The sequence below is a fragment of the Scheffersomyces coipomensis genome (genome assembly GCF_036884675.1).
Source record: "Scheffersomyces coipomensis strain NRRL Y-17651 chromosome Unknown DFJ63scaffold_1, whole genome shotgun sequence".
In the NCBI taxonomy this organism is placed as follows: domain Eukaryota; kingdom Fungi; phylum Ascomycota; class Pichiomycetes; order Serinales; family Debaryomycetaceae; genus Scheffersomyces; species Scheffersomyces coipomensis.
The window spans coordinates 449905-475112 of record NW_027042892.1 but is presented as its reverse complement, the minus strand read 5'-3'; the positions used below and the strand labels follow the sequence as shown (position 1 = coordinate 475112).

At 32.8% G+C, this 25208-nt stretch overlaps 11 protein-coding genes across 11 annotated transcripts; 5 read left to right on the top strand and 6 right to left on the bottom strand. All coding sequences in view use genetic code 12, as the record gives it.

Annotated features, from left to right (window-relative positions):
• Positions 1-544: 544 nt before the first annotated feature.
• PLB4.5 (Plb4.5p) lies at positions 545-2587 on the top strand (the record flags this gene model as incomplete). The annotated part of the gene is made up of 1 exon (XM_064904732.1): positions 545-2587. The coding sequence occupies one exon, from the start codon at positions 545-547 to the stop codon at positions 2585-2587; it is 2043 nt and encodes a 680-aa protein (XP_064764419.1).
• A 514-nt stretch (positions 2588-3101) lies between these two features.
• On the top strand, positions 3102-5326 carry DFJ63DRAFT_339007 (epsin). The gene has a single exon (XM_064908707.1). It carries the CDS (start codon positions 3584-3586, stop codon positions 5135-5137), a length of 1554 nt encoding a protein of 517 aa, XP_064764418.1. The 5' UTR covers positions 3102-3583; the 3' UTR covers positions 5138-5326.
• ESC4 (Esc4p) lies at positions 5285-8148 on the bottom strand. The gene has a single exon (XM_064909202.1). The coding sequence runs from the start codon at positions 8016-8018 to the stop codon at positions 5433-5435; it is 2586 nt and encodes an 861-aa protein (XP_064764417.1). The 5' UTR covers positions 8019-8148; the 3' UTR covers positions 5285-5432.
• Positions 8149-8278: 130 nt separating this feature from the next.
• Positions 8279-9754, bottom strand: CLB2 (B-type cyclin; the record flags this gene model as incomplete). The annotated part of the gene is made up of 1 exon (XM_064907703.1): positions 8279-9754. The coding sequence occupies one exon, from the start codon at positions 9752-9754 to the stop codon at positions 8279-8281; it is 1476 nt and encodes a 491-aa protein (XP_064764416.1).
• A 1047-nt stretch (positions 9755-10801) lies between these two features.
• DFJ63DRAFT_310241 (uncharacterized protein) lies at positions 10802-12247 on the bottom strand (the record flags this gene model as incomplete). The annotated part of the gene is made up of 1 exon (XM_064905561.1): positions 10802-12247. The coding sequence occupies one exon, from the start codon at positions 12245-12247 to the stop codon at positions 10802-10804; it is 1446 nt and encodes a 481-aa protein (XP_064764415.1).
• A 155-nt stretch (positions 12248-12402) lies between these two features.
• APT1 (adenine phosphoribosyltransferase) lies at positions 12403-13529 on the top strand. Its single transcript, XM_064909197.1, has one exon. It carries the CDS (start codon positions 12558-12560, stop codon positions 13119-13121), a length of 564 nt encoding a protein of 187 aa, XP_064764414.1. The 5' UTR covers positions 12403-12557; the 3' UTR covers positions 13122-13529.
• Positions 13334-13692, bottom strand: DFJ63DRAFT_332570 (dynein light chain; the record flags this gene model as incomplete). The annotated part of the gene is made up of 2 exons (XM_064907702.1): positions 13334-13584; positions 13665-13692. 2 exons carry the CDS (start codon positions 13690-13692, stop codon positions 13334-13336), a joined length of 279 nt encoding a protein of 92 aa, XP_064764413.1.
• Positions 13693-13936: 244 nt separating this feature from the next.
• Positions 13937-14626, bottom strand: DFJ63DRAFT_310239 (cyanamide hydratase; the record flags this gene model as incomplete). The annotated part of the gene is made up of 1 exon (XM_064905560.1): positions 13937-14626. One exon carries the CDS (start codon positions 14624-14626, stop codon positions 13937-13939), a length of 690 nt encoding a protein of 229 aa, XP_064764412.1.
• Positions 14627-15297: 671 nt separating this feature from the next.
• On the top strand, positions 15298-20519 carry SRB9 (Srb9p; the record flags this gene model as incomplete). Its single annotated transcript, XM_064905407.1, has 3 exons — positions 15298-16849; positions 16922-18185; positions 18243-20519. 3 exons carry the CDS (start codon positions 15298-15300, stop codon positions 20455-20457), a joined length of 5031 nt encoding a protein of 1676 aa, XP_064764411.1. The 3' UTR covers positions 20458-20519.
• On the top strand, positions 20520-23542 carry SPT5 (transcription elongation factor). The gene has a single exon (XM_064906686.1). The coding sequence runs from the start codon at positions 20629-20631 to the stop codon at positions 23452-23454; it is 2826 nt and encodes a 941-aa protein (XP_064764410.1). The 5' UTR covers positions 20520-20628; the 3' UTR covers positions 23455-23542.
• Positions 23498-25161, bottom strand: DFJ63DRAFT_9011 (TFIIH/NER complex subunit). The gene has a single exon (XM_064909198.1). The coding sequence runs from the start codon at positions 25062-25064 to the stop codon at positions 23541-23543; it is 1524 nt and encodes a 507-aa protein (XP_064764409.1). The 5' UTR covers positions 25065-25161; the 3' UTR covers positions 23498-23540.
• Positions 25162-25208: the final 47 nt, after the last annotated feature.

Genomic DNA, 25208 nt, shown 5'->3' with positions numbered 1-25208 from the left:
TCGCCTTTGACCGTTTTGTCCTACTATTGAATACTGAGCGGGTCAATTCCTATAAAGGATCTAATCTTCAAATCGATTGTTAACTTAAATATTTTTAAACTTTAAGCCCTTCCATACCCTTTCTGTCAGTTGGTGGAGAAAAAAAATTGAAAAATTTCCTAATTGGGTAAACAAATCAAATGCGACCTCCTATCAAATTAGGAAACAATTCTGCCAAATTGCATAATTGAAAAGGGCAATTTTAGTATACGATGACAGTCGGTTGTTTCTTGCTATTATAATTCGTAATAACCTGTCCATTTAGGGAAGGGCCTCTTACACACTCGTCAGTTATTTTTTATGCTGTTAAGGTCTCGAGACAGTATGTAAATCATCATCATATTATAATTTCCAACAATTTGCGGAGAAACTGAATTAAGCAGTTATAAACAATTTCATATATAACTATGCTAAGATGATGTTTATAATATTTTTAATTTTAAAAAAACCATTTCAAAAATAGAGATCATTGCTCTTCTTTTACAATTCAATCATTGCTAATAATATGAAATTAATATCACTCCTAATACTTCTCTTTGCTTCATTGGTGTCTTGTCTGTCACCAACAGGAGGATATGCACCTGGGATAGTTCAATGTCCTCTTGTCAATTCAAGTTTTGTAAGAGAAGCTAATTCCATATCCCAACAAGAACAAGATTGGTTAGTTGGTAGACAAGCCAAAACCAAACAAGCTTTAATCAGTTTTTTAGATTCAGCAAATTTAACAAGTGATGCTTCTAGTTTGTTTACTGATGATAATTCAACTGGGGTTAATATTGGATTGGCATTTTCCGGTGGAAGTTATAGAGCCATGTTAAGTAATGCTGGGAATTTAATGGCTCTTGATGATAGAACTACTTTTTCAGATGATAATATTGGATCTTTAGGTGGTATTTTACAAAGTTCTAATTATATATCTGCATTATCAGGAGGAGCATGGATGCTTGGTTCCCTTGTAATGCAAGATTTTGCATCTGTTCAAGATATTTTATTTGAAAATTCAGAAACAGTATGGAATATAACCAGTACAAGACAATTGGTTAATATGAATGGTTTATGGACGATTATATTCCCTGTTTTATTTGATAATTTAAATGGAGCATTAACTCATTTAAATTTCTGGAGTGGTCCAACTGGAATTGGAAATGATATTGCCAGTAAACAAGCTGCTGGTTTCGAAACTACATTGACTGATTCTTGGGCAAGAGCTCTTGCTCATCAATTGGTACCTGAAGGGAATGATAATTTCCAAGCTGGTGCAACTTGGAGTGATATTCGTAATATGACAGTTTTCACTGATTATGATATGCCATTCCCATTAGTGGTTGCATTAGGTAGAAAACCAGGTTCAACCGTGTATAATTTGAATTCAACCACTATTGAAATGAATCCATTTGAAATGGGATCATTTGATCCTTCATTAAATTCATTTGTTGATATTGAATATATTGGAACTAATATGACCAATGGATTTCCCACCAGTTTAAATAAATGTGTTAAAGGATTTGATAATGCTGGATATATTATTGGGACTTCATCATCATTATTTAATGAATTCCTTAATACTTTAGTATGTGATGATTGTAATTCATTAAATGTCGTTGTGAAATGGTTAATTAAGAAATTTTTAACTTATTTATCAAGTGATTATTATGATGTTGCAAATTATAAACCAAATCCATTTTATCAATCTGAATATGCTGGTTCAACTGATTTAGCCAATGATGATACACTTTATTTAATTGATGGTGGATTAGCCGGTGAAATCATGCCGATGTCTAATTTAATGACCAAGGAAAGAGAACTTGATGTGGTATTTGCCTTTGATCAATCTAATGATGATGGAGTTAATTGGCCTAATGGTTCAGGTATAATATCAACTTATGAAAAACAATTCTCAGAACAAGGTTCTTCAACTCTTTGTCCATATGTTCCTGATCAACAAACTTTCCTTGCTCTTAATCTTACTGCTAGACCAGTCTTCTTTGGTTGTAATGCTAGTAATTTAACTGCTTTAGTTAAAGATGGAGTAACCCCTCCAGTAATGATTTATGTCCCTAATAGACCATATGAATTCTATTCAAATACGTCAACTTTTCAATTAACTTATACTGATGAACAAAAGAAGGGTATGATTCAAAATGGATTTGATGTTGCTACCAGATTGAATGGTACCGCTGATGCAAGTTGGAAAACTTGTGTTGCATGTGCATTGATTAGAAGAGAAGAAGAAAGAAGAGGGATTGAACAATCTCCTCAATGTCAAGAATGTTTCCAAAACTATTGTTGGGATGGAAGTTTAGCTAATGTTGAAACTCCATATTATCCTCCGGTTAATTTCACTAATAGTGGATTAACTAATGGAACTACTGAATTTTATGGACCACCACCAGGACCAAGTACAAGTACTTCACTTTTATCACTTATATTTAAAAGAGAAGATGTAGAGATTAAAGAAACTAGTGGAAGTAGTTCACTTTTAAATAATTTACCAAGATTTGATATGAAGATTTTCATTTGTGCAGCATTAATGTTTGCTTTGATATAGACTAGATTAAAAGTAGTTAATTATAAATAATGTAATATAATATAATATAATATAATACCTAATCATATGCATTTTATTCAAAAAACTTTTGTAAGTTGCGAAAAGTGAAATCCAACTATGGAAGATAAATTGATATATCATCAACTTAACCCAAGTAATTTATACCAAGAAAAGTTGAATTCAACATTTATCCGATTACGCTCTTGTTGACATTGCCTCAAATAAAGGTATCCGGTACATACGCTTCATCGTTTCCCACCCAGTGAATCCAAAAGTGAGTACTGTTAAAAATTAGTGGAATGAAGGCTATACTACATTTCGTTTCAGCCAAGTAACTAGTAATAATCTATAGAGTTAAAATTGCTAAAAGGAAGGCTATGACTGACTGATGTCGTAAAGTAATACTCAGGTAAATATACATATAAATTATAATTCAAGATATATTTTCTCTAAAATCAAACTATAACTTTTTATTACAAATCATATACTAATAACTTTGTAATGGATGCTAAGGGTATCATTGATCACTTAACTGTTGATAATTGATGATGATAGAAATTGAGATCTTTTTATCCTGTATACACCGCAACCTGTATATAACCGATTTTGGCGTAAGAAATTTAAAATTTGAAGTTTTGGAGTGAGTGAGTGAGGGTTGGCTGGGAGGAGGATGGTGGTGAGTTTTAAATGTGGTAATCGCTATTTGGAACTCCTAAGCATAGTTTGTCTATATAAGTTTATCTGTTTTTAATATAGAAATAGGAATCATCACAAGTTAGATATCATCCATATCTTGTTTCATCACTTGATCGATCCATCCCTTCAACATTTGTGAGTTGTTCTAACCATTCGTTATCTATAATTCGCTCAATCAAAGGACCTCCTATTTCTCCAACTTTTGATATTCAATTACTTCAATCCATCCATCCATCAATCCATCAATCAATTAACAAGTAAGCGCTTTAATATCATTCTGCATATATAATCACCCATACCATGTCTAAATCATTTGTTCGTTCCATTAAAAACGTTGCTAATGGTTATTCATCAGCTCAAGTTTTAGTCAGAAAGGCTACCTCCAATGACCCTAATGGCCCTATAACGTATGATATGGAAGAAATCGCCAATTATACTTATCAATCTCAAACTGAATTCTTGGAAGTAGTAGATATGTTAGATCGTCGTCTTAATGATAAAGGGAAGAATTGGAGACATATTGCTAAATCTTTAACAGTTCTAACATATTTAGTTACTTATGGTTCTGAAAAATGTGTACTTTGGGCTAAAGATAATATCTTCATTATTAAAACGTTAAGAGAATTTATACATATAGATGAAATGAATAATGATCAAGGTGCCATTATTAGAGTTAAAGCAAGAGAATTAGTATCTCTTTTAAATGATGATGAAAGATTAAGATTAGAACGTGCTAATGCTGGTAAACGTAATGGAAATAGTAATGGAAATGGAAATGATAAACAAAAAAGATCCAGAAGAAACACAAGAGCAAGAAATCCTGATGAACCTTATGATGCTGATTTACAAAAAGCTCTTGAATTATCAAGACTTACTGCTGAAGAAGAAAGAGATCGTGCTAATGAAGAATCAGATGATCCTGATTTACAAGCTGCTCTTAAATTATCTTTAGAAGAAGATGAAATGAGAAAAAATAAGAATCAAAATCTATTAGATTTAAATGATGAACCATCTCAACAACCTCAACAATACTACTTAACTGGTTATTATCAGCAACCTCAACAATATTATATAGATCCTCAAGCTCAATACCAACAACAACAACAATATGATATGTTTGGGAATCCTATTCAAAATCCAATGGCCACCGGTTATTATCAACAACAAGCATACTATCAACAACCTCAACAACCTCAACAAACAAATAAATTCACTGGATTCAATTATGGTCAACCTCAACAACAAGAAGCTTTGCAGCCATTAAAAACTGGATCAAATAATCCATTTGCCATGTCATCTTCTTCAGCTCCTAAGCCTGCAACTCAAACCTTAAATGACTTAGCTCAACAACAGCAACAACAACCTCAACAACCTCAATTCTTTACTCAACCACCTCCAAAACAAGAACCTGCTAGAGCTCAAACCATGTCAAAATTCAATGATTCTACTCATTCTGAATTAAATGATTTATTATCTCAAGGTACTGGTTTAGATACCTTTGGTAATACTGGAGCAACAAGAATCCCTCATCAACATACAAAAACGCAAAACTTTATAAATTCAAGTGGTACCGGTTATAGACAAAATACAAATCAAGCCCCAAATTTAAGTTCCAATGCTACTGGTAATCCATTCTTGAATACTGGTATTGGTTATCAAGGTCAATCTCAAACTCAAACCTCCCCACAACAACCACAACAAGCTCAAACTCAACAATTCCAACAATTCCAACCAGCTTATACTGGATATGGATTTGGAAATGCTCAACCTCAATACCAACAACAACAACCGCAACAAGCACAACAACAACAACCTAGGTACGGTGGTGATGGTCCAAGTTTGATTGATATTTAATCAAACCCCATTTTGCGCTTGTTGTAAAGACGATTTTTTTCCTTTCTTCTATCAGAGTAATGGCTGCTGTCATGTTTTAGATCTAGTTATGAGAGCTCTTCCGAGAAAGAGTATGTAAAGATTATGTTTTGCCTTTTTTTTATATTATTATATATTACTATATATTATTAAATACTTTTTTCAACAAGTATTTTTATCCTTTTTGTTTGTTTAATTCGTCATTTATTTCATACACTGTTCCTATACTTTTAAAAATATACTTGAATAAAATTAAAAAAGTTGTGATTTTTTCAATTTATAATCTGTAATTATCGAATGGTTCTAATTTAGCTTTGAAAATCGATTTCACACACCAATCCCATTCAACTACTATCAGATTCGATTCGTTCAATTTCTTGAAATTGGAAATTAGTTTAACATCTTTAGATTTATGAGCGATCAAAAGATTACATGATGAGCCATCAATTTCAGTTTCTATAATTGATTTCTTTAACGCTGGCAATGATAAATTATTCTTTATAGGGCTGAATTCAGTCATGCCATGATCCTGTAAGATACGGGAAATAACATCAACTCCACCATTCAAACTTGATGATAAGTTGATATTTAACCCTGAGAAAACGCTAACGTCACTCTTGATTAAAGTAGTAAACCCATTCTTCTTGTATGATTCGGGATAGCCTAATTCACTATTCAATTCATTAATCGATATGAATTTATCTAACTCGTAATCGTCCAAGTTGAGTTCATCAAACACACTGGGATAATTTTCTGGTTCTGAATCTTCTAACTTCTTAATTACTTCAATCAAATATTTTGGGTGAATGATTCTATCAACTTTACTTAAACTTCTTAAGAATTTTTCAGTTCTCAATATCTTAGGAGCAATTAATGTATTGACAGAGTATGAATCAGGGAAATCTGATAACACTTGTATACCCACTTCTGCTAACAAAGCGATATTACTCTTAGTTAAAGTGATTTCTTTTTCACTACCAGTCATAATGGCAACGGTATCCATTGAAAATTGTGATTTGGCCTTAGGTTCTTCAGATACACTGGATTGACTGCTAATCTTTGCTTTCTTAGAAGGTGTATTTTCAATTTCTGAGTCAGCCTTTGACTTCTTTGAAGGAGTTGTCGATCCATCCAATTCATCCATAAATGTTTTCATCTTTCTTGAACTCTTGGCCATAGCTTGATAGTTATTTAAATCAGTCATGGTATTATGTAATTTCAATGCCGCTCTTTTAGCAGCAGCTCTACCACCTAATCTACCTTCATGATTGACAATAGGACTGAAAGAATGGTTTTCCTTGTCTTTATCGTCAGCATATTTTGCTTCTTCGCTTTCTTCTTCTTTATCTTCACCTCTTCCATTAACGGTGGTGAAATTCACTTTACTTTGAGTAGCTTCATCTTCACTCATACTATCATCAACATTTTGACTATTAACTTCTTCATCTTCACCATTCCATTTCTTTAACACATTTTCATCTAACTTAGTTCTATCAATTAAAGATTCCATTATGTTTTTACCATTACCGAAATATTGATATTTCTGTACTTCATAATCAACAAGTTTCCATTGTGCAAAACATTCCTCTAACCATAAATGATTAACGATCTTTATCTTTGGGTTACCATCTTCTCCGATCCATTTCTCTTTAGCAGTGAGATGCTTCTTACCTTCATCCTTTGCCGATATCAAATAATGGTTGTCTTTTGCTAATGTCTTGGTGAAAGTACCACCCAAAGTAGATATAAGCTTAACCAAGTATGCTCTTGAATCACCACTATAATTAGTGATAGAGATTCGAAGATTCTTAAAGCTTTCAAGTGGTTCATTGGGAACAGGATAATGTAATAAGCTTGAGTTTAAGGGGAGGACCCATTTATTGGTGACTATAACGTGATATAACCATTGAAGATTACCCACCACGATTCTGTTCGATTTGCTACTAGAAATGTAATGTTCACCAGTACGATACTTACCGATATATACATCGACAGAATCTACCACAAACGTTTTAGATACTTCACCTCCTTGTCTTTCAATTAAAGTGACGAGGGAATTGGTTAATCTTTCTGAAAGATTATAATCTTGGGATATGTAAAACACCTTTTTATTAAAGAAATTAGAAATCACATCTTGACTTTCTGCTAATTCTTTAATAGGAATTAATGTTTTCGCATCTCTGGAAATAGTGCTATTACTTTCATTTAAAATAGGTGGATTAGGTAATAAGTATGGTTTTTCATCCAATTTTCTTCCTAACGTAATACAATGATCTATCCAATGAGGTAAGACGATCTTAATATCAATACCATTTTCATCATTATCCTCTTCGTTTCGTATTGCACTAGAAGCAATGATACTTTTCTCATTTGAAAGATCAATGGCAATTAAATGAGTGGTATATTTCGTTAACACATCTAAATAATTCCCTCCAAATGCTTTAATCCCACCATATATAGCTTCTTTATCTCCAATAGGTAAGTTATCAGCCACACACACAAAAGTATCCTTAAAGAAGAACTTTGGGTCAGGATTATAGATTTTGTAATTTACAGGTTTCCCAGCTTCAATAGTCTTACGAACCCATTCACATGTCGTGATGGGGATCATGGACTTTATGGCAAGACTATATTCGATGAATTGGATCGATTCGGCGATGATATGGTTTATGGCTAGTTTTTCAGCATCAGTTGATTCATCTTCATCATTGATTAAATAATTCTTATTATTGTTGTATTCTTCCTTTTCAACCACCACTGCACCATTATTTTGGAGGAGTTGTTTGATTTCATTGACTTGTTCTGGATCTTGGAATCCCTCTGATGTGATTATCAAGAACCCTTGACCTTGAAACATCGACATTGGTACTCTTGATTCCTCTTAAGTTCTATGGGTTGTAAACAAAATTCAAAACAAAAACTACGCGTTAAAATATGTTATTGCGCGCAAGTTGTGTTTGGTAGATTTTACGCGGGTAATAAAAAGAATATACATTTTACTTTATTATGTATAGAGTATAGTGCAAGGGGGGAAGGTATATGCTAAAAAAGATTGATGAAGATGATGCAGATTATTGCAAATGGGATGAACTGAAAATAATGATGAATTTGACGTTATGGTGACTATTCAAAGTCTATTCTATGAGTTGATAAACTCTCATCAAATAAATCTTTTCCTTCTGAATTAAATTTCTTTGCCCAACTTCTGCATAAAATACTTGCTTTCATGAATTTCCTTGTAGCGTATTTCTTAAAGAATTCATCATGCTCTACTGGAGAGATCAAGTATTGGAAAATAAGTTCTATGCATACTTTCATATCATTAACTCTATATCCTCCGGAATAACGAATGAGATTACCGTTCCAGATTGGAGTTTTACCAAGGATTAATCTTGATAAATACATAGCAGATGCACAACATAATGAAGGTCTGAAACCAATAAATTTATGATCGATAGCAGTTACTTCTAATAAATATTTTCCTAAAGTTCTACTTTGAACATCATATTCATCAGCTTTTGAAATTCTTCTTAAGAAATTCATTGGATTTGGATAATTAAGATCAAAACTTAATATGGTAAGGATATATTTTTCAGCTTGTAAGATTTCTTCTTCAGTATAAGATCCATCAGTAAAATAAGCATAATTCTTAACTGATGGAGAAAACACTTCTTCATATTTAGCAGCAATAAATAATGAACCAGTAGCTAATAATTGTAATTTATCAATTTGAACCACTTCTAAAGACATGAATCTATCCATTATATTAATAGCTAAGAACAAACTTTCGGGTAATAATCTGAATTTTAAGTGCATTTCAACCAACCAATCTACTAAAATAGATCTCATTTTTGGTTTTAAATGCCTTTGTTTGAATAAATATTCTGAATCAGGTAACATTCTTTGTTCTAATTCATAAAAATAAGTAAAGATATCATTAACATATTCACTTGCCATTAAAGGATCATCGGCATCTTCTTCATCTAAGTCTTGCCATTCATAATCGATGAGTCTAGCCTTTTTATAAGATCCTTGATTAGTTGATGAAGGTTGAGGTTCATTAGTTTGGGTATGCAATTTCTCTACTAAATTAGTAGATGATTCTGTTGCCTGGCGTTTCTGTGGTAGTCTTGGAACAGATGATAAAGTATTATGAATTTGTTGATTTTCTTTTGAATCGGTAGTATTGATATTATTATTATTATTATTATTATCTTCAGCAAGTTCTTTGATGGAGGGTACTTCTGATTTATATGATGATGGATTTGAACCTGATTTGATGGTGTTTGAGGTTGGTCTTAAAGGTTTTTGTTGTTGTTGTAATGGGGCAACATCACCACCAAATGGGATTCTCTTGATACCGGCAGCAGAAAGATTTGGTTTATATGATTTTGCGGTTGCTGATGCCCCAAATTGATTTGACACATCACCAAGATATTGACGGGTAGTTGTTACACTTTCATCATTGGGAGGAATCAGTTGATCTTGAGGATGTATGAGGTGATGATCTTGTTTCTGATGTTGGGAGGATGATGTTGTATGAGTTCCTTTTGATCTTGTAATTCTATAATCATTTTCATTATTAAGAGTCTGTGGCATTTTTAGGATATAATAATAATAATAATATGAATCAATCAATCTGAGAAGGATAGATTGAGTAGGAGGGATGGAAAAAGGCAAGCAAACAACGACAACAACTACAACTTCTTATGGTGAGAAACAGAAGTATAGATGAGATAGAGAAGGGAGGAGGAGAAGAGGATGTTAACGAATGAAGTGGTGGTGGTGGTGGTGTAACGAATGATGATGATGATGATGATGTATTTTCTAACAAGGAAGGAAAACAAAAGCAGATTGGGGATATTTAATTGTTGAAATGAAATCTCCTTGTTTCCATACAATTATACAAATCTTAGATGGATGGATGGTACCGATAGAATAGAAACGACTAACTAACTAATTATATTCTATTATTATTTCTTCTTTGGGATTGTTTTGTAATAACATATTGTCAAACACTGACTCTGTTTTGAAATACCTGTTTTGAAATAAGTTTGTTTTCCTTCCCATCGCGTAAACCACAAAACATCCACTTTCCCCCTACCTATTTAGGAACGTTTGTAAACATCCTTTGGCTATGAAATTTCAAACAACTTAAATAGCACGATTCTTTCTCTAGCTATGCTATGAGATCATCATGGGGTATCCCATTAATCAATCCTAAATAATAATCTGAATTAGACATGAAATAGTGTCTAATGAACTAAGATCGTTGTTCTATTATTTATTTATTTATTCATTCCATTTAGGCTGGCTGGCTGGCTGGCTCTCACTGTCTGTTGTCGCAAAATTTTGTCACTATTATTCGCGTGCCTGTTAACCACAAACAAAATATGGTTTCCCTCACAACACCACAACAACAACAAGATCCCATCGCAAACAATACTACACTATATACCATATTGTGATGTTTCTTTCCTTCTTAATGAATTCGTTACTTGGCTACCTTACTATATTGTATCAATTCTCTATTCTCATTATAACTGCATATTATACTTTTCTAACCGAAATTCAACAATACTAAAAGTTTAAACCATATTTTTAAAGTTATAATTTATATTTATTACATATTACTATTATTATTATTTAAATTGACCATTTATATTCTCCCATCACATTGATAGTATTACCCTTATCATTGTCCAGTGCACTCAGACTAGATTCGGAATTCACCGTTGCACATCTCTTACAAATCCCCTTTCTATATGGCTTTATTGGTACTTCATTTTCTTTTTCTTTCTCTTCTTCTTGACTTTGATGACACACAAAACATTTTATAACTATAGGCAGTATCTTATTATCATCTGGTACTTTCTCTTTTTCTTTTTTATTATCAATTTCATCAGCGAGCGTCATTAATACTTGATTATTTGCTTGTAATACATCTTTCACATTCTGCCAAATCTCTGGTTTATTATCTTGTCCTTGGCTTAGATGAATATGACTACTACTTGATGAGCTCGAACTTGGTCGACTTGGATTATCTCCTTTGTACTCTGAAAGAATCGTCTTCAATTGATGTAATACTCTATTAACATCGTCAGAATCAGCAACAGCTTCTTCCTTCTCTTGTCTATTTAGATTCACTATCTCAGGAAGAGGATTTGACACATTGGAATTCGATATCTTGGTTTCCACTCCTGTTCCCTTTATCGATTTTAAATATAAATTCTTATACTTTTTAAGCTTCTCAGTAAGCATGGTATTATCTCTCTTTAAATTGGCATTTTCATTTATAGATCCCTCATCACTTCTTCGGTTTAATCTATCTATCTCCGACACTAACTTCAACTTTTCATTCATCAAATTCTTATTCTCATTCTCAACTCTTGCAAACGCTGATTCCTTATTATTATACTTTTGTTGAAGAAATGCTTGATCTCGTTTAAGATTCTTATTCTCAACTTTTAAACTTTCAATGGACTGTATCAACTGATTTATGGATGACTTTAACTGGATATCTTTCTCTTGATTTCCAAATATATTATTAGGTAAGTCATTAATCACTCTATGAGTATCTTTTATAACTAATTCAGTTTTATCATCATCACTTAAATCAAATAATTCAGCTCGTGATTTTTGAATTTTATGGATTTCATTCTCATTTAAAAACTTATCGACATTCCTCTCAAAGTTGTCAAAAGTATTGCTTCGTATAGAATATGAATTAAATGTAGATTCAGTTGAATTATTTCGATTGGGAGTTGTGGTTGTAGTTGTTTGTTTCTTTTTAGTAGGACTTCTCATTTGATTTATGAAATCTTGATAATCATTCCTCAACTTCTTTCCAGGAGAGTTCTTTTCAGGACTACTAGTATTAAACTTTGGAGACTCTAATATCGAAGTTGACCGCCTTATTTCAATCGAATCATCTTCTAATAAATCATATAAATCTGATAAATCATGTTTGTTAGGGGATTCATCTGACATAGAGTACGTTGTGAGTTCTTCTTCATTAAGGGTTTTAGAAGTTATTCCTGAGCCATAACTATTCAAAATATCCTCTGTTGACTCTTCCAATCTTCCTGGCATCTTCGTCAATTGAATTGATATCTGATTTAAACCATTTAAACAACTTCTGTTGATGTTTTTCTTTTTGTTTACCTTTAAATTGCAAACGCGGGTTGCGATTTGTATGTCGAATCTGTTATGTCGAATTTTCTAGTTTCCAATTTTTGCGACATGCCACAATCATTTTCGACACAACGTTCTTGACATAATTTTTTTTAATTAGACAATCAAAGATGTGCACATGGAAGAAATTTTTATTAAATAGTATAAATATTATCGAATTGATTTTATCGATTTTTTTAAAATTTCGATTATTTATTCATTCATTTCAATGTCAACTGAAAAGGAAATTGGCGTCTTAGCCAAAGAATTAAAGGCTAATTTAAAACAATTTCCAAATTTCCCAAGTGAAGGGATTTTATTCGAAGATTTTTTACCAATCTTTGCTAAACCTGAATTATTTCAAAAATTAGTTGATGCCTTCAAATTACATGTTGGTGATGCTAAAGTCGATTATGTCGTTGGTTTAGAAAGTAGAGGATTCTTATTCGGTCCAACTTTAGCCTTGGCTTTAAATGCTGGGTTTGTACCAATTAGAAAACCAGGTAAACTTCCAGGTCCAACTTTCCAAGTTGAATTCCAAAAGGAATATGGATCAGATAAATTCGAAATCCAACAAGACACTCTTCCAGCTGGTTCCAAAATATTGGTTGTCGATGATATCTTAGCTACTGGTGGTAGTGCTTTTGCTGCTGGTGAATTGGTTAAGAAATCAGGAGCTGAAGTGGTTGAATATTTATTCGTTATGGAATTAGATTTCTTAAAAGGTAGAGATAAGTTGGGAGCTCCAGTATTTACTTTATTAAGTGGTCAAGATGAAAAATTCAAAGATTAAACTTATACATGCATGTTTTTATATTCTTTAATTATATTAAATTTTTATAGCTATTTATGAAATGTATTCACCATAGAAATGTTAAACTATGATATTATTATTATTACGTATATGTACCAGATGTATTATTAACAATCTCTTTAATTACCTTCTCTTCATCATCATCGTTCCGTTATAATACAATTTAGGAATCAATCCATCCATACAACCATCTATCCACTTTTAAATATTAAGAAAGCTAATTCTCCAATATAAAAATAAATAAAATAACCTTGTTCATGAGTAACATAACTACCAAAACTCTTTCCAACGATGACATGCCACGTTGGGCCATAAAGATGATCTAATTCCTTTTTCAAAAAGGTAGCTATATCTTTCTCTATCTTATATGATAATGCTTGTTCTGATAATTCAAATATTTTAGCTTGTATCTCCTCGGATAAATCAGAAGCTTTTAACACCGCTAGAAAAGTATGAAGAAAGTTAGTAATCAATCCAAATTGGTTAATGTCAATCGTTAGACTTTTTTGAAACTATACTTACGAATCAACTTCTCATTGTTACCTGACATTGTTGATGATTGATCGTGGTTTGTTTACTATTATGATATCAAATCATTTGTTTAGATCAACTAATTTTTTGCCTGTAGAGATTTTTTTAAAGTGCGGGATTGCTAGAATTAGCTAGTACTACTGCAAAAAATTATATATCGTGAGCTAAAGAACATATATTGTGAAAGAAACAACCCATATAAAACAATACAAAGAATAAAAGACTTACTGAATATAATCGGTAAGCAGAGAGAATTTATATGACTATAAGGCAGCTTTCTCATAAGTTAACTTATTAGCTAAAACATCATCTCTGAATTGATCAACCCCAAGTGCACTAGTATGACCCCAAGGTTTTAAATGATTTTCATTATCAATGGCCTTAGCAAAACAATTGAGCCAACCAGCTCTGGAATAAGTCTTGTTAACTAAATCCAAAGTATCTTCATGAATCAAATGATGATGTAAACCAACATTATCTAAAATGGTTGCAAGTTGTAAAATCAATCCAAGAGTGGTGATATAACCTGATTCACCTAAATCTTGATGTCTAATAATAGCTTCAGCCACAGCATCAGCATAATCTTGATCTTTCGTTTCTTGAAATACTAAATCTCTGGAAATAATCCCTCCATACCATTCAAATGATAATTTTGTTGCAGCCATATTTTTATCAGTAGTAGCAATATCATGTAATAAACTAGTAACAAATACCACTTCTAAATCCAAATCCCATTGAGGGAATTGATCATGAATTATGGCTTTACTGTATAAGTAAACTCTAATTGAGTGGTTTAACACTTGAGGTGGTAATTCTCTTTCAACATATTTCAATACATATTTAGCTAATGGTGATGAAGGAAGACTGGTGTCCTTTAATGGAGTTGGTTTGACGGGCTTTGGAAGAGCCAAAGTAACATCTCTTGAAATCTTTTCGAATCCGTAGTTAGACATAATTGGTGGTTAATGGTATTGATGGTTTAAAGTTAAATCAATCGATGGTAGGTGATATGTGATTCACTGAGGTTTAAATAGATTTTTAATATTGATTTTGAAAATGGCGGGGAATGGCACTAACTTTTTTTGCGGCCTTTGCATTACTAATTAAATAAGGCCTTCTGGTTGCGATAATTTACCAAAATGACTAAATTTACCGCCAATTTTTTATATTCAGTATTACAAGCAACGAATTGCTAACTTGGTCATGGTCATTGTCATTGTCATGGGGAACCGGCCCATAACTGGCCCGCCGTGCCACCCCACCATGCCATATGATGCTTAAGTCCAACAACTTATATATAACAATGTTTAATAATTCATCATTAAATCATAGCCCCTAAAAGTCCCACTAAGAAAAAATGCTTTAGAGGCTGCTCGCTGCCTAGCTAACTCGCTAACTGGTACGTACCATTAACTTTTACTGTCTCTCACTGTCACTGTCATTTAATTTTGCACCATACAGGACTGTGTTTATATGCAGTATTCCCTTTTTTAGCAGTGGAAAATCAAATTACGATTTGAACAGAGTCTAAAAGCGTTAAAGGTTAAATCCAAATGGTTAATTCAGTTTGTTAAGCAATCATTGATAAATTGTGAGTTATATCTAATTGGAGTCAATTCGTATCATGTCAGAGGCCCATGCTTCAGATATATCGACTCATTTTTATAAATTGGGTCATTTAGGTAAAGTCAATTACTATATTTATACCTCCACTACCAATAATGATCAATCTTTATTAGAGTTAGAATTGACAATTCGTTATGAACATCCAAAGTTATTAATAACTTATTATAACAAAAGTTTATATTATTTCACTTTCAATGACGATTTGATTATTAAACATGAATCCATTGATGAAAATGATGAAGAAAAAAGTAATAAAGATAAACCATTGGATTTGGAGAAAGCGTACCCCAATCTTCAATTAAAGCATTCAAGTACAGTATTAGCAGAAAATTTATCTTATCCCCCAAAATCAGGAGTTGGTGTTGAACCCACTGATGATTTCTTACCCTTTGCCAATATAAGTTTCTTAAAAGCTGTTAAAAAAATGGTATTTTTCAATCTATCAACTCAAGGTATACTTAAATTATTTGGTAATCATAGTGTTTTAGTTACAGATTCAAAACGGTATACTTTGATATATATGGATCCGATATTATTATCTAATGGAGATTTATTACTCTCCATTATTCAAAAGGAATCTACTAATCTTTTTGAATCATCAATTATTGAACCTGATCAAAATGGTGAACTTACCATCGAATCTAATTTTGTCATTTATCTTGTTCCAAGTGGGATAAGATGTCATTTATTCGACCCTACAGATTTAAATAAAAACTTCATCCTGAAGAAAATAACTGAAAATGATAGTTTACTTCATTTATTAAAACTTTGTACGGGTATTGATTATTCAAATGATTCTGAATCAGAAATAACTTGGATTAAATTAGTCCCCAATTTAAAACATCTAAATAATCAAACATCTCCTATCTCAAAGTTCATCCATAGTGTCGATAATAAAAAGTTTATACTATGGCCATGGAACTTATGTTTATTACAATTTGGTAAATATGAAAAACATAATTATGATAATTTGAATCAACTTCAACAACAACATCTTCAAAATTCAAGTGACCCCTTATCACTTATTTCAGATCTCCTTGACTTTAATATATCTCGAAATCAATCTCATCAACTTCAACCTCATCAACCTCAACCTCAAAGTACTCATCCTTATAGTATTTCCAGTGTAGCATCTTCATTGGGTGGTGGTATAGGATCAGTTGAACCTAGTACAATACTTGAACAAGATCAACAAAAAGATCTCATGGAAATTCATGATATCACCACTCCTATGGTTCCTGAAATGTTCCCTATTCCAAATCCTGATGCTAGCTTTTTCAATAAGAATGATAATGTAACTGCTATAGACTTTGAAGAAGATAATAATTATGAAAAGAAAGAAGATGATGAAATGGAAATTGATGATTTATTTGGGGATGATACCAGTGAAAACAATATGGAAACGAAAACTCCTAAAGAATTGGATGAGGAAAATGCTGGAGACAATATTAATTCTATTTCATCTAATGAATCAAAAAAGAGAGATGATTTTCCATTATCGATTGATAATAATGTGGCTCAAGAACTTGATGATCTCTTTAATACATCCAGTGTGGAAAACATTGATGTAACCACTATCAAAAATGATGATTCAATTGGTTTGGGCATTTCAAATCAACAAGAAGATAATAATAGTCAAGTATCAAATGGTCGTAATAATTCAATCAAACCTTCAAGCTTTTCTTATATTGATATTCCAAAAGATCAAATGACAATCAAACGTTTAAATACACCAGACTATGATGACCCAGGAGCACCTTTACCAATAATGCCTACTCCGAATATCACTCATACTACATCTGCATATCCTACAAATCCTCCCACTGCAGCACCAGTTAATAACGAATATCCTGGCTCGGGAGATGATAATAATAAGCCATTACCGCATCAATCTCAACCATTGACTCAAAAATCTGTATTTTCCCCAATTTTATTTAATCCTATCATTAAGAGTAATATCGATACCAAGTATGGTAAAGGTGGGAAGTTTTATGTGGATAAAGAAGTATCAGTTGATCCTGATACTGAAAATAAATCAAAAATGCCGAGAGCAACAAGTGTAAGTGGGTTTGATAGGCCTTCAAGAAAAGATATTCTTGAAGATTATAAATTATCTCAATTAGAAAAGTCAGTAGTCATTTCCGATGATTCCCAATCATCAGCTTCAGAAGAAAGTGATGAAGATGAGGATGAAGACGAAATCATGAAATCACCACCATTAAAATTAAATACAATGAATGAATCATTCACAAGTAGAGCTAATGCCACTATAAATGGTACCTCTGGTATTCTTGGTGTACCTGTTGGAATTACCAATTCCAATGATAGTAGTAATTTTGGTCCATTAATCAATAATAATGATAAGAATCTGCTTGGGTTTAGTAATTTCAATACGGGAGGATTTGCATCACCAAATACAACCAGTATAAATAGACTTCCTTTGTTAAAGATTGAATCTCCATTTGCTACCGAATTACATCAAGCTATTTCTCCTATGGATTACGATCGAGTTAATTCTCAAAATGCTCAACAATTCACTCCACCCCAAATAACGACATCAAGAAGACTTAGTGCATCGGATGATTCATTAAAGAGTATATCAGAATCGTCCAACTATTTACCCTTGATATTGAGAAATATTAACGTCTCAAGTGTTCCTAATACATATTATGTTAACAATTTAGTATCAAAGAATATCCTCACCAATTTCAGTATTAATGATGATGAGAATGAAAATGATTTGGAGCTTGTACAAGATAACGAAATGATTGTTAATAGAAGTCATATCAATGAATTATTGGATATCTTAGTTCCTAATTTGGTATTTGATTTGAATCAAAGTAAATCAACCTTGCCAACTGATTACTATGTCGATAGTTCTTATATGTATAAATTTGAAAAACAAGAGGCTGATGAAGAAGTTATTGAATTTAAGAATGCTAGTTTTTCATTTGAACATAAGTTTTTCGAAGTATTTCCTTACTCCTATAGAGTACGTCTTTCCGAGTTTTTATTCGATTATAAAGAATTGGAAACTACGGATGAATTGGATCGACAACTTGGATTTTTAGAAGGTATCACAGACGACGATGTTGATGTCTTGAATCCAAAAGCCCAATATAAAAAATTAAAGAGTTTAGAATGGAATGGTATCTTATTCGACGATAAGACACAGATAAATTTCGAAAAGTATAAAGTAATCATTGATAAGCTTAATTCAAATGTTCTCAAAATTGAAGATGTTTATTTCAAACTTCCTCCAGTTAAGACTAAAGTCTTGAAGAATAATAGTATTGTGAACTTGGATAGTTTGGGATTAAATTATTGGAAATATTTAAATTTCAGTCCTATTAAAGCAGAAAAGAACTTTCAAATTCTTTTGGTTGCCGAAAATGATGGAAGTAGATCATTTATGGATTCGTTCTTGAATATGATTATCCACAACTATAAAGAATGTAATTTTGGAACCATTACTAAAGTTAATCTTTCTACTGTTGACACTAGACCGGATCTAGATAGTATTACTAACGGGGTTTTTCTTGTGAACAGAGAAGGTGAACAATCATATAATGATATTTATGTTCAACTCAATAAGAAATTGAATTCACTTGTTGAACTTATTAAATTGGATCTTATAAACAAAACAAATAATTTTGAATTTGACAGACCTTTATTGTTGTTCTTTATCAATTTTAATGAAAAGATGAATTCATTACTTCAAATCTCCAAAATTCTTAGGAATTTCAAAGTATCCTTGACAAATCATCAATTACCACTTGTTCGAGTTTTTACAAAGATAATCTCAGGTGATTTTATGGCAAAGAAACAAAGAAATCAAAGTAGATTGAAGATATTGTCTAATTTTAAATTAACCAAACTTTCCATGAATTTATATAATCAATGTCCAAATGATTTGGCTAATAAAGAACTAGTAAAGAATAACTATACATTACTTGTTAAAGAACCACCAACAAAAATTCAGTTTAAGTTTATAAATGCAAATTTTAAAGAAAGCAATTTTAATGATGATATATTTTTACATTTAGCATATGAGAGGTCCATAGATAAGAATTGGTTTTCAGTAGCTTGGTCAGATCCTTTAGGCATGGTAAGTTATTCAAAGTCTTGGTATTGTGCTTCTTCTCAAGAACGTCCAAGTTCAGAAGGGACAGCTCATGATGTTGCTGGAATATGTGATCAAATTTGGGCAAAATCAAATGAACTCTTTAAAAAATTGAATGATGAATTTCATTCAAAGTCAAGTACACTTGGAGGAAAGAAGTTTTTGGTCTTAACAAGAGTTAATAATGTGATTCCTGATGATGAATTAGTTCATTGGAAGAGATTAAGTGTCAAGCATAAAGATGTTTCATTGATTGTTTTATCTGTTAGTAGTTCACCAAAATTGATATTCCAAAATGAATCAATAGTTCAATCTCAGAAACCAGATATTGATATCCATTCTGGAATTACAAACTCCAATATTAATAATTTCAATCTGCAATTTCAAAGCTCGGGTTCAGGTATAGATAGAGAATTCCATTTTAGAGCTCCAAGTTCTTCTAATAATGCTTCACCAAATACAAGTCAAAGTAACTTGGTTACCTCACCAAATGGTTTAACATTCCATTCACCACAACAATTCTTAAATGCTCCAGGAAACTTTTTGTCGCCCCTGGAACTTTTACCATCGCATAATTCTTCCAAATTTAATGATTCGGAGTATTTAATGCATGAATTAGGGTCAGATATAGTAGGTATTGTGCCTCGATTATCATTACCTTCATTTAACTCCCCAACTCGTCTTGGTATAAAAGTGGGGTATTTGTTAAAAGAATTGTCTTCTCCAAAAGCAACTTCTAAATTAAGTGATTATTTGATGTATGAAGTCACTTTACTTAGTTGTTCTAATTACTGGGATTTGGACCTGTTAATGAAGTTGCTTTTGAATCAATATAAGAAGCTTATTACTTTAAATGAGATTCTTGGTTTAAGAGATATTGATGGAAACATAGTTGGACCTCAACTGGACAATTACACCACTGAAGCAACTAAGACGGATCGTCTTAATTTCGAAGTAAAAGGATTAGTTCCATGGCATATTTCAGCAGTGACAAAGACATTAGACTATTTAGTGCACATATATGTAGAAGAATAGTTAGGGACTGTATATAGTGGTATATTTTTTAAATTTACAGTTTACGTAATATTTTTTCCAGGTTAAAAATCCAAAAAAAAGTCGTCAGTAATTTTCACCACCAAGTTATATTAAGCTTATACATCAGTGATACCTCTTGAATATTCAATCCATCAAGTTTAGTCCATTATCATGTCGGACACACATTTAAAGAGGGAAGCTAACGTGGAATCGGAGTTCGATTCTATCGATAACTCGGAATCCTTGAAGAGTGAGCAAGAATCAATCTCCAAAAAACGTAGTCTTGATGAACCTGAAAATGACAACGTCGATGACGAAGAAGATGGAGATCAAAACGGAGAAGATGAAGACGATGAAGACGATGACGAAGATGAAGACGATGTGGAATTATCAAGCAGAAAAAGAAAGAGAAGAAGAGCAAATCAGTTCATTGATATTGAAGCTGAAGTTGATGATGAAGAAGATGATGAATTAGATGAAGATGATGAAGAAGCTGAACTTTTAAGAGAACAATTCATTTCAGACGATAAAGGAGCTGAAGCAAATGAAGAGGAGCAACAAGATGATAGACTCCATAGACAATTTGATCGTCGTCGTCAAGAAGCAGAAGATCAAGATGCAGAACAACTTGCAGAGACTTTGAAACAAAGATATAGAAAGACCCATACAGTATACAGAGGTGATACTACCACAAGTGGAACTGTTTCTCAAAAATTATTGATGCCTTCTATCAATGATCCTTCTATTTATGCTATAAGATGTACTCCTGGTAGAGAAAAAGATTTAGTAAGAAGATTATATGATAAAAAGAGAACCTTGGAAAGAACGAATAATCCATTGGATATTTTAACTGTATTCCAAAGAGATGCCTTTAGAGGTTATATTTATATTGAAGCTAAAAGACCAGATGCTATTGACAAAGCCCTTTCTGGTATGATCAATGTATATATTAGAGACAAGCTTTTAGTTCCAGTGAAAGAATATCCAGATTTATTAAAACAAGTGAAATCATCTGATGTCGAAATTGTTCCTGGAATCTATGTGAGAATAACTAGAGGTAAATACAAGGGTGATCTTGCCACAGTTGATAACTTATCAGAAAATGGTTTAGATGTTCGTTGTAAGTTGGTCCCTAGATTGGACTATGGTAGAAATGATGAGTTTGACAGAGATGGTAAAAGAATAAGGCTGAAAGTTCGTCCATTACCAAGACTTTTTAGTGAACAAGAAGCTCGTACTTATGATGGTGAATCTCTTCAACCAGGAAGAGTTGCACGTAACTTTATCTATAAAGGAGAAGAATATGATGAAGGTTTCTTATTAAAGGACTTTAAGATCCAATTTATTCAAACGAAGGATGTTCATCCAACATTAGAAGAATTAGATAGATTCCAAAATAATGAAGAAGATGGTATAGATTTAACTGCTATTGCCACTTCTTTGAAGAATAAAAATCAAACTGAAGGTAAGCTGTCTTTCCAACCTGGTGATAAAGTTGAAATCCGTCGTGGTGAATTAGCAAAGACCGTAGGTTTGGTTGTTGAAGGTGCATTGAATGAAATTACTATTTCTGTTACTGATAGTGGAGATCCAAACTTTGACAACGAAAAATTGACAGTCCCTGCTGCTGATTTGAGAAAAATCTTCAATGAAGGTGACCACGTCAGAGTTGTGGAAGGTAAACATTTTGATGAAACTGGTTTAGTAATCAAGATCGATGGTGATTCAGTAATTCTTGTAAGTGACCAAACAAAGGAAGATGTGAGAGTTTTTGCTAATTATTTAGTTAAGGCAACTGACGCCACACTGACTATGAATGCTATAAATAGTAAGTATGATATCAAGGATTTAGTTCAATTGAATGTCTCTTCAGTTGGTGTTATAGTTAGAGCAGAAAGAAGTTTCTATCAAGTATTGACCTCGGATGGTAGATTAGTTGATATCAAACCATCAGGTATTTCTGCAAAGTTGGAGTTGAGTCGTCGTGAACAAGTAGCTACAGATAAGAATGGTTTCACTATTTCTGTGGGTGATACAGTTAAAGAAGTGTTAGGAGATAAGAAAAGAGAAGGTGTTATTTTACATATTTATAAGAATTCCTTATTCATAAGTCTGAGAGAGATACTCGAAAACTTGGGTGTATTTGTGACTAACAGAATGAATGTTACTACAGTTTCAACTAAGAACTCAATGGTTTCAAAGAACTTGGGTCCAGATTTAAATCGTATGAATCCAAATTTGAAACTTCCTTCTGCTGCCGTTAATGCTGCTCTTCAAACCAAAGCTGGTGGTCGTGATAAGTTATTATACAGAGATGTTGCTGTAACGACTGGTCCATACAAAGGTTTAAAAGGTAAAGTGGTTCAAGCTGATGAAATTTATGTCAGAGTTGAATTACATACTAAGAGTAAAAAGATCAAAGTCGAAAAGCAAGGTTTACAAGTTCTTGATCGTGGTGAATGGGTTCCATATCTTAAGTTTATTGGTGCCTCTGTCGAAGAAACAAGAGATTTCAACAGACCAAGAAATCCTGCGTTCAACTCTGGAGAAAGATCTGCATGGAATGGTGGTGTCACCCCTGTTGTTGGAGGTGGTGCAGCCTCAACCTGGGGTGGAGATACAACTGCTTGGTCAGGTGGTAAAACCCCAGCTTATGGTAGTCAATCTACTTGGGGTGGTGCATCAGCTTGGGGTGCAAATGCTGGTGGTAACTCAACTTGGGGTTCAAAAGGTGGAGCATCTGCCTGGGGTAATTCTAGTACTGGTGGAAATTCAGGAAACAGTTCAACCTGGGGTAAAAATAGTGCCACCAGTAACAACGGAAATAGTTCTACTTGGGGATCTGCCAAGGGTGGTAACTCTACTTGGGGTTCTAACAAAGGAGGTAGCTCCACTTGGGGCCAAGGTGGAAATTCTACTTGGGGTTCTACAAATGGTGGAAGTTCCTCTTGGGGTTCCCAAAATAAAGGAAATAGAAGTAGCTGGGGTAAGCAGTAATTTACATGAACACTTCTTGTTCTATTTGTTTTTGTTGTATATTAGTAAATAAAACTTAATCTTTCGTATATATGTATAATAAAAGGCTATGCGTTCTCACATCCAGGACAATTATGTAGAGTCTCATGAACGAAGACGTCACAATCAATACAAAAATCATTTTCACATTTCAAACATCTATATCGTGAACTAGTTAATGCCTCTAAAGTATCTTTCTTTTTGAGTTTTGACGAAACACCCTTAGGAAACTTTAACAAACAACCGAAACAGTGTAGACTTTTATATGTAGAACTGACTGGGACCTCCTTATAAGGTGATAATGGTATTAAATGATGATATGAACGTGCCAAATGAGTAGAAAGGATCAACATTAGGCCACAAACTGGACAAATTGTAGGCAAATTTGTGACTTTACTTTTACATTGAGGGCATTGATAACCTACAGCATTAGTTAATACTGTACTTACTGGATTTGAATTATTGTTATTCACTTCAACAACCTGTCTAGAGTCATCGGAACCGTGTGTTGGATCAGATGCACTTAGTCGAGGAAAATCGATTGTGAATGTGGCATTATTCAAACTTGATGTTAAACTGGGTTGAATCTTGCTAGGGAATCCCATACGAATCAATGGAACTCCTTTAGATACTGTCTTTTCGACTTCTTTTTCCTTTTGAGTTATTGGTAACGGCGTAACACAATCCATTAATAACTCTTTGAAGTGTGATTCATTCATAATAATACCATAGTTTTTAGAAACCATGTTTTTCTGTTGGTGATTTGTTCTATTAACCAACTCTTGACAAATAGCCACTTGAGCTGTCAAACCAATAACTTTTACCCTGATTTCATCTTTAACTACACTCTCGATGGTCCTATGTATATCCCCTGGATCACTGGTAAAGATAGATCCAAAGATGACTAAAACTTCCTTCGAGTTTTTTGTACTATTTGTATTATTTCCAAAATTATACTTCAACAACGATCGAGCCATCTCTAACGCATTTTGAAGTGATGGTTCTCCCTTTGGTTCATATTTATTATGCTGTCTGGCTTTGACCTGTCTGATTTTATCAAGATGATATTGTGGTGATCCATTAACTTCACTAACAAGCTGAGCGACACCATTTCTCATCAAAATTATACCCAATTGAGAGATTGGATTTTGATCGAAGAATTCCACAATGAAGTCTTGTATAAGTGATAATGTCATGTAAAATCTGGATGGTCTTAAATCTTTTTCAAGCATTGCCAATGACCCATCTACGATCAATATTAACGTTCTGATGATACCCCTTTGAAACGGTGTGCTAGGATTCTTCATAATCTTTTTCTTTCTATTTTCGATCATTGTTTGAATCACTAATTCTAATGATCCTCCATTGTCGTTATCCTTAACTATATCCCATGATCTTTGATATTCATCTTCCCAGGCATAACCATTGGAACCTTTCAAGTCACTGATCTCCGTTCTTTTGGAACGAGTTCTTCGAGACACCCCATCATCATCATCATCCAGACCTTCTGGTTCATTGGAAGAAGGTCTTGGAGATGGAGATTCCGTTTCCTCTACTGGTTGAGAGAGGTATTCTTCATCTGAGTCATCCATAGTTTACTTATCCTTAACCTAGTAATCTTCATACCAGTTTTTAAACTTTTGAAAATTTCTTTATGGTTAGAGTATCGCGCGCTACATTTTTTATGCTAAATAAAGATACCATTTGTATTGTATGGTAGCGATCTGTCTATTAAT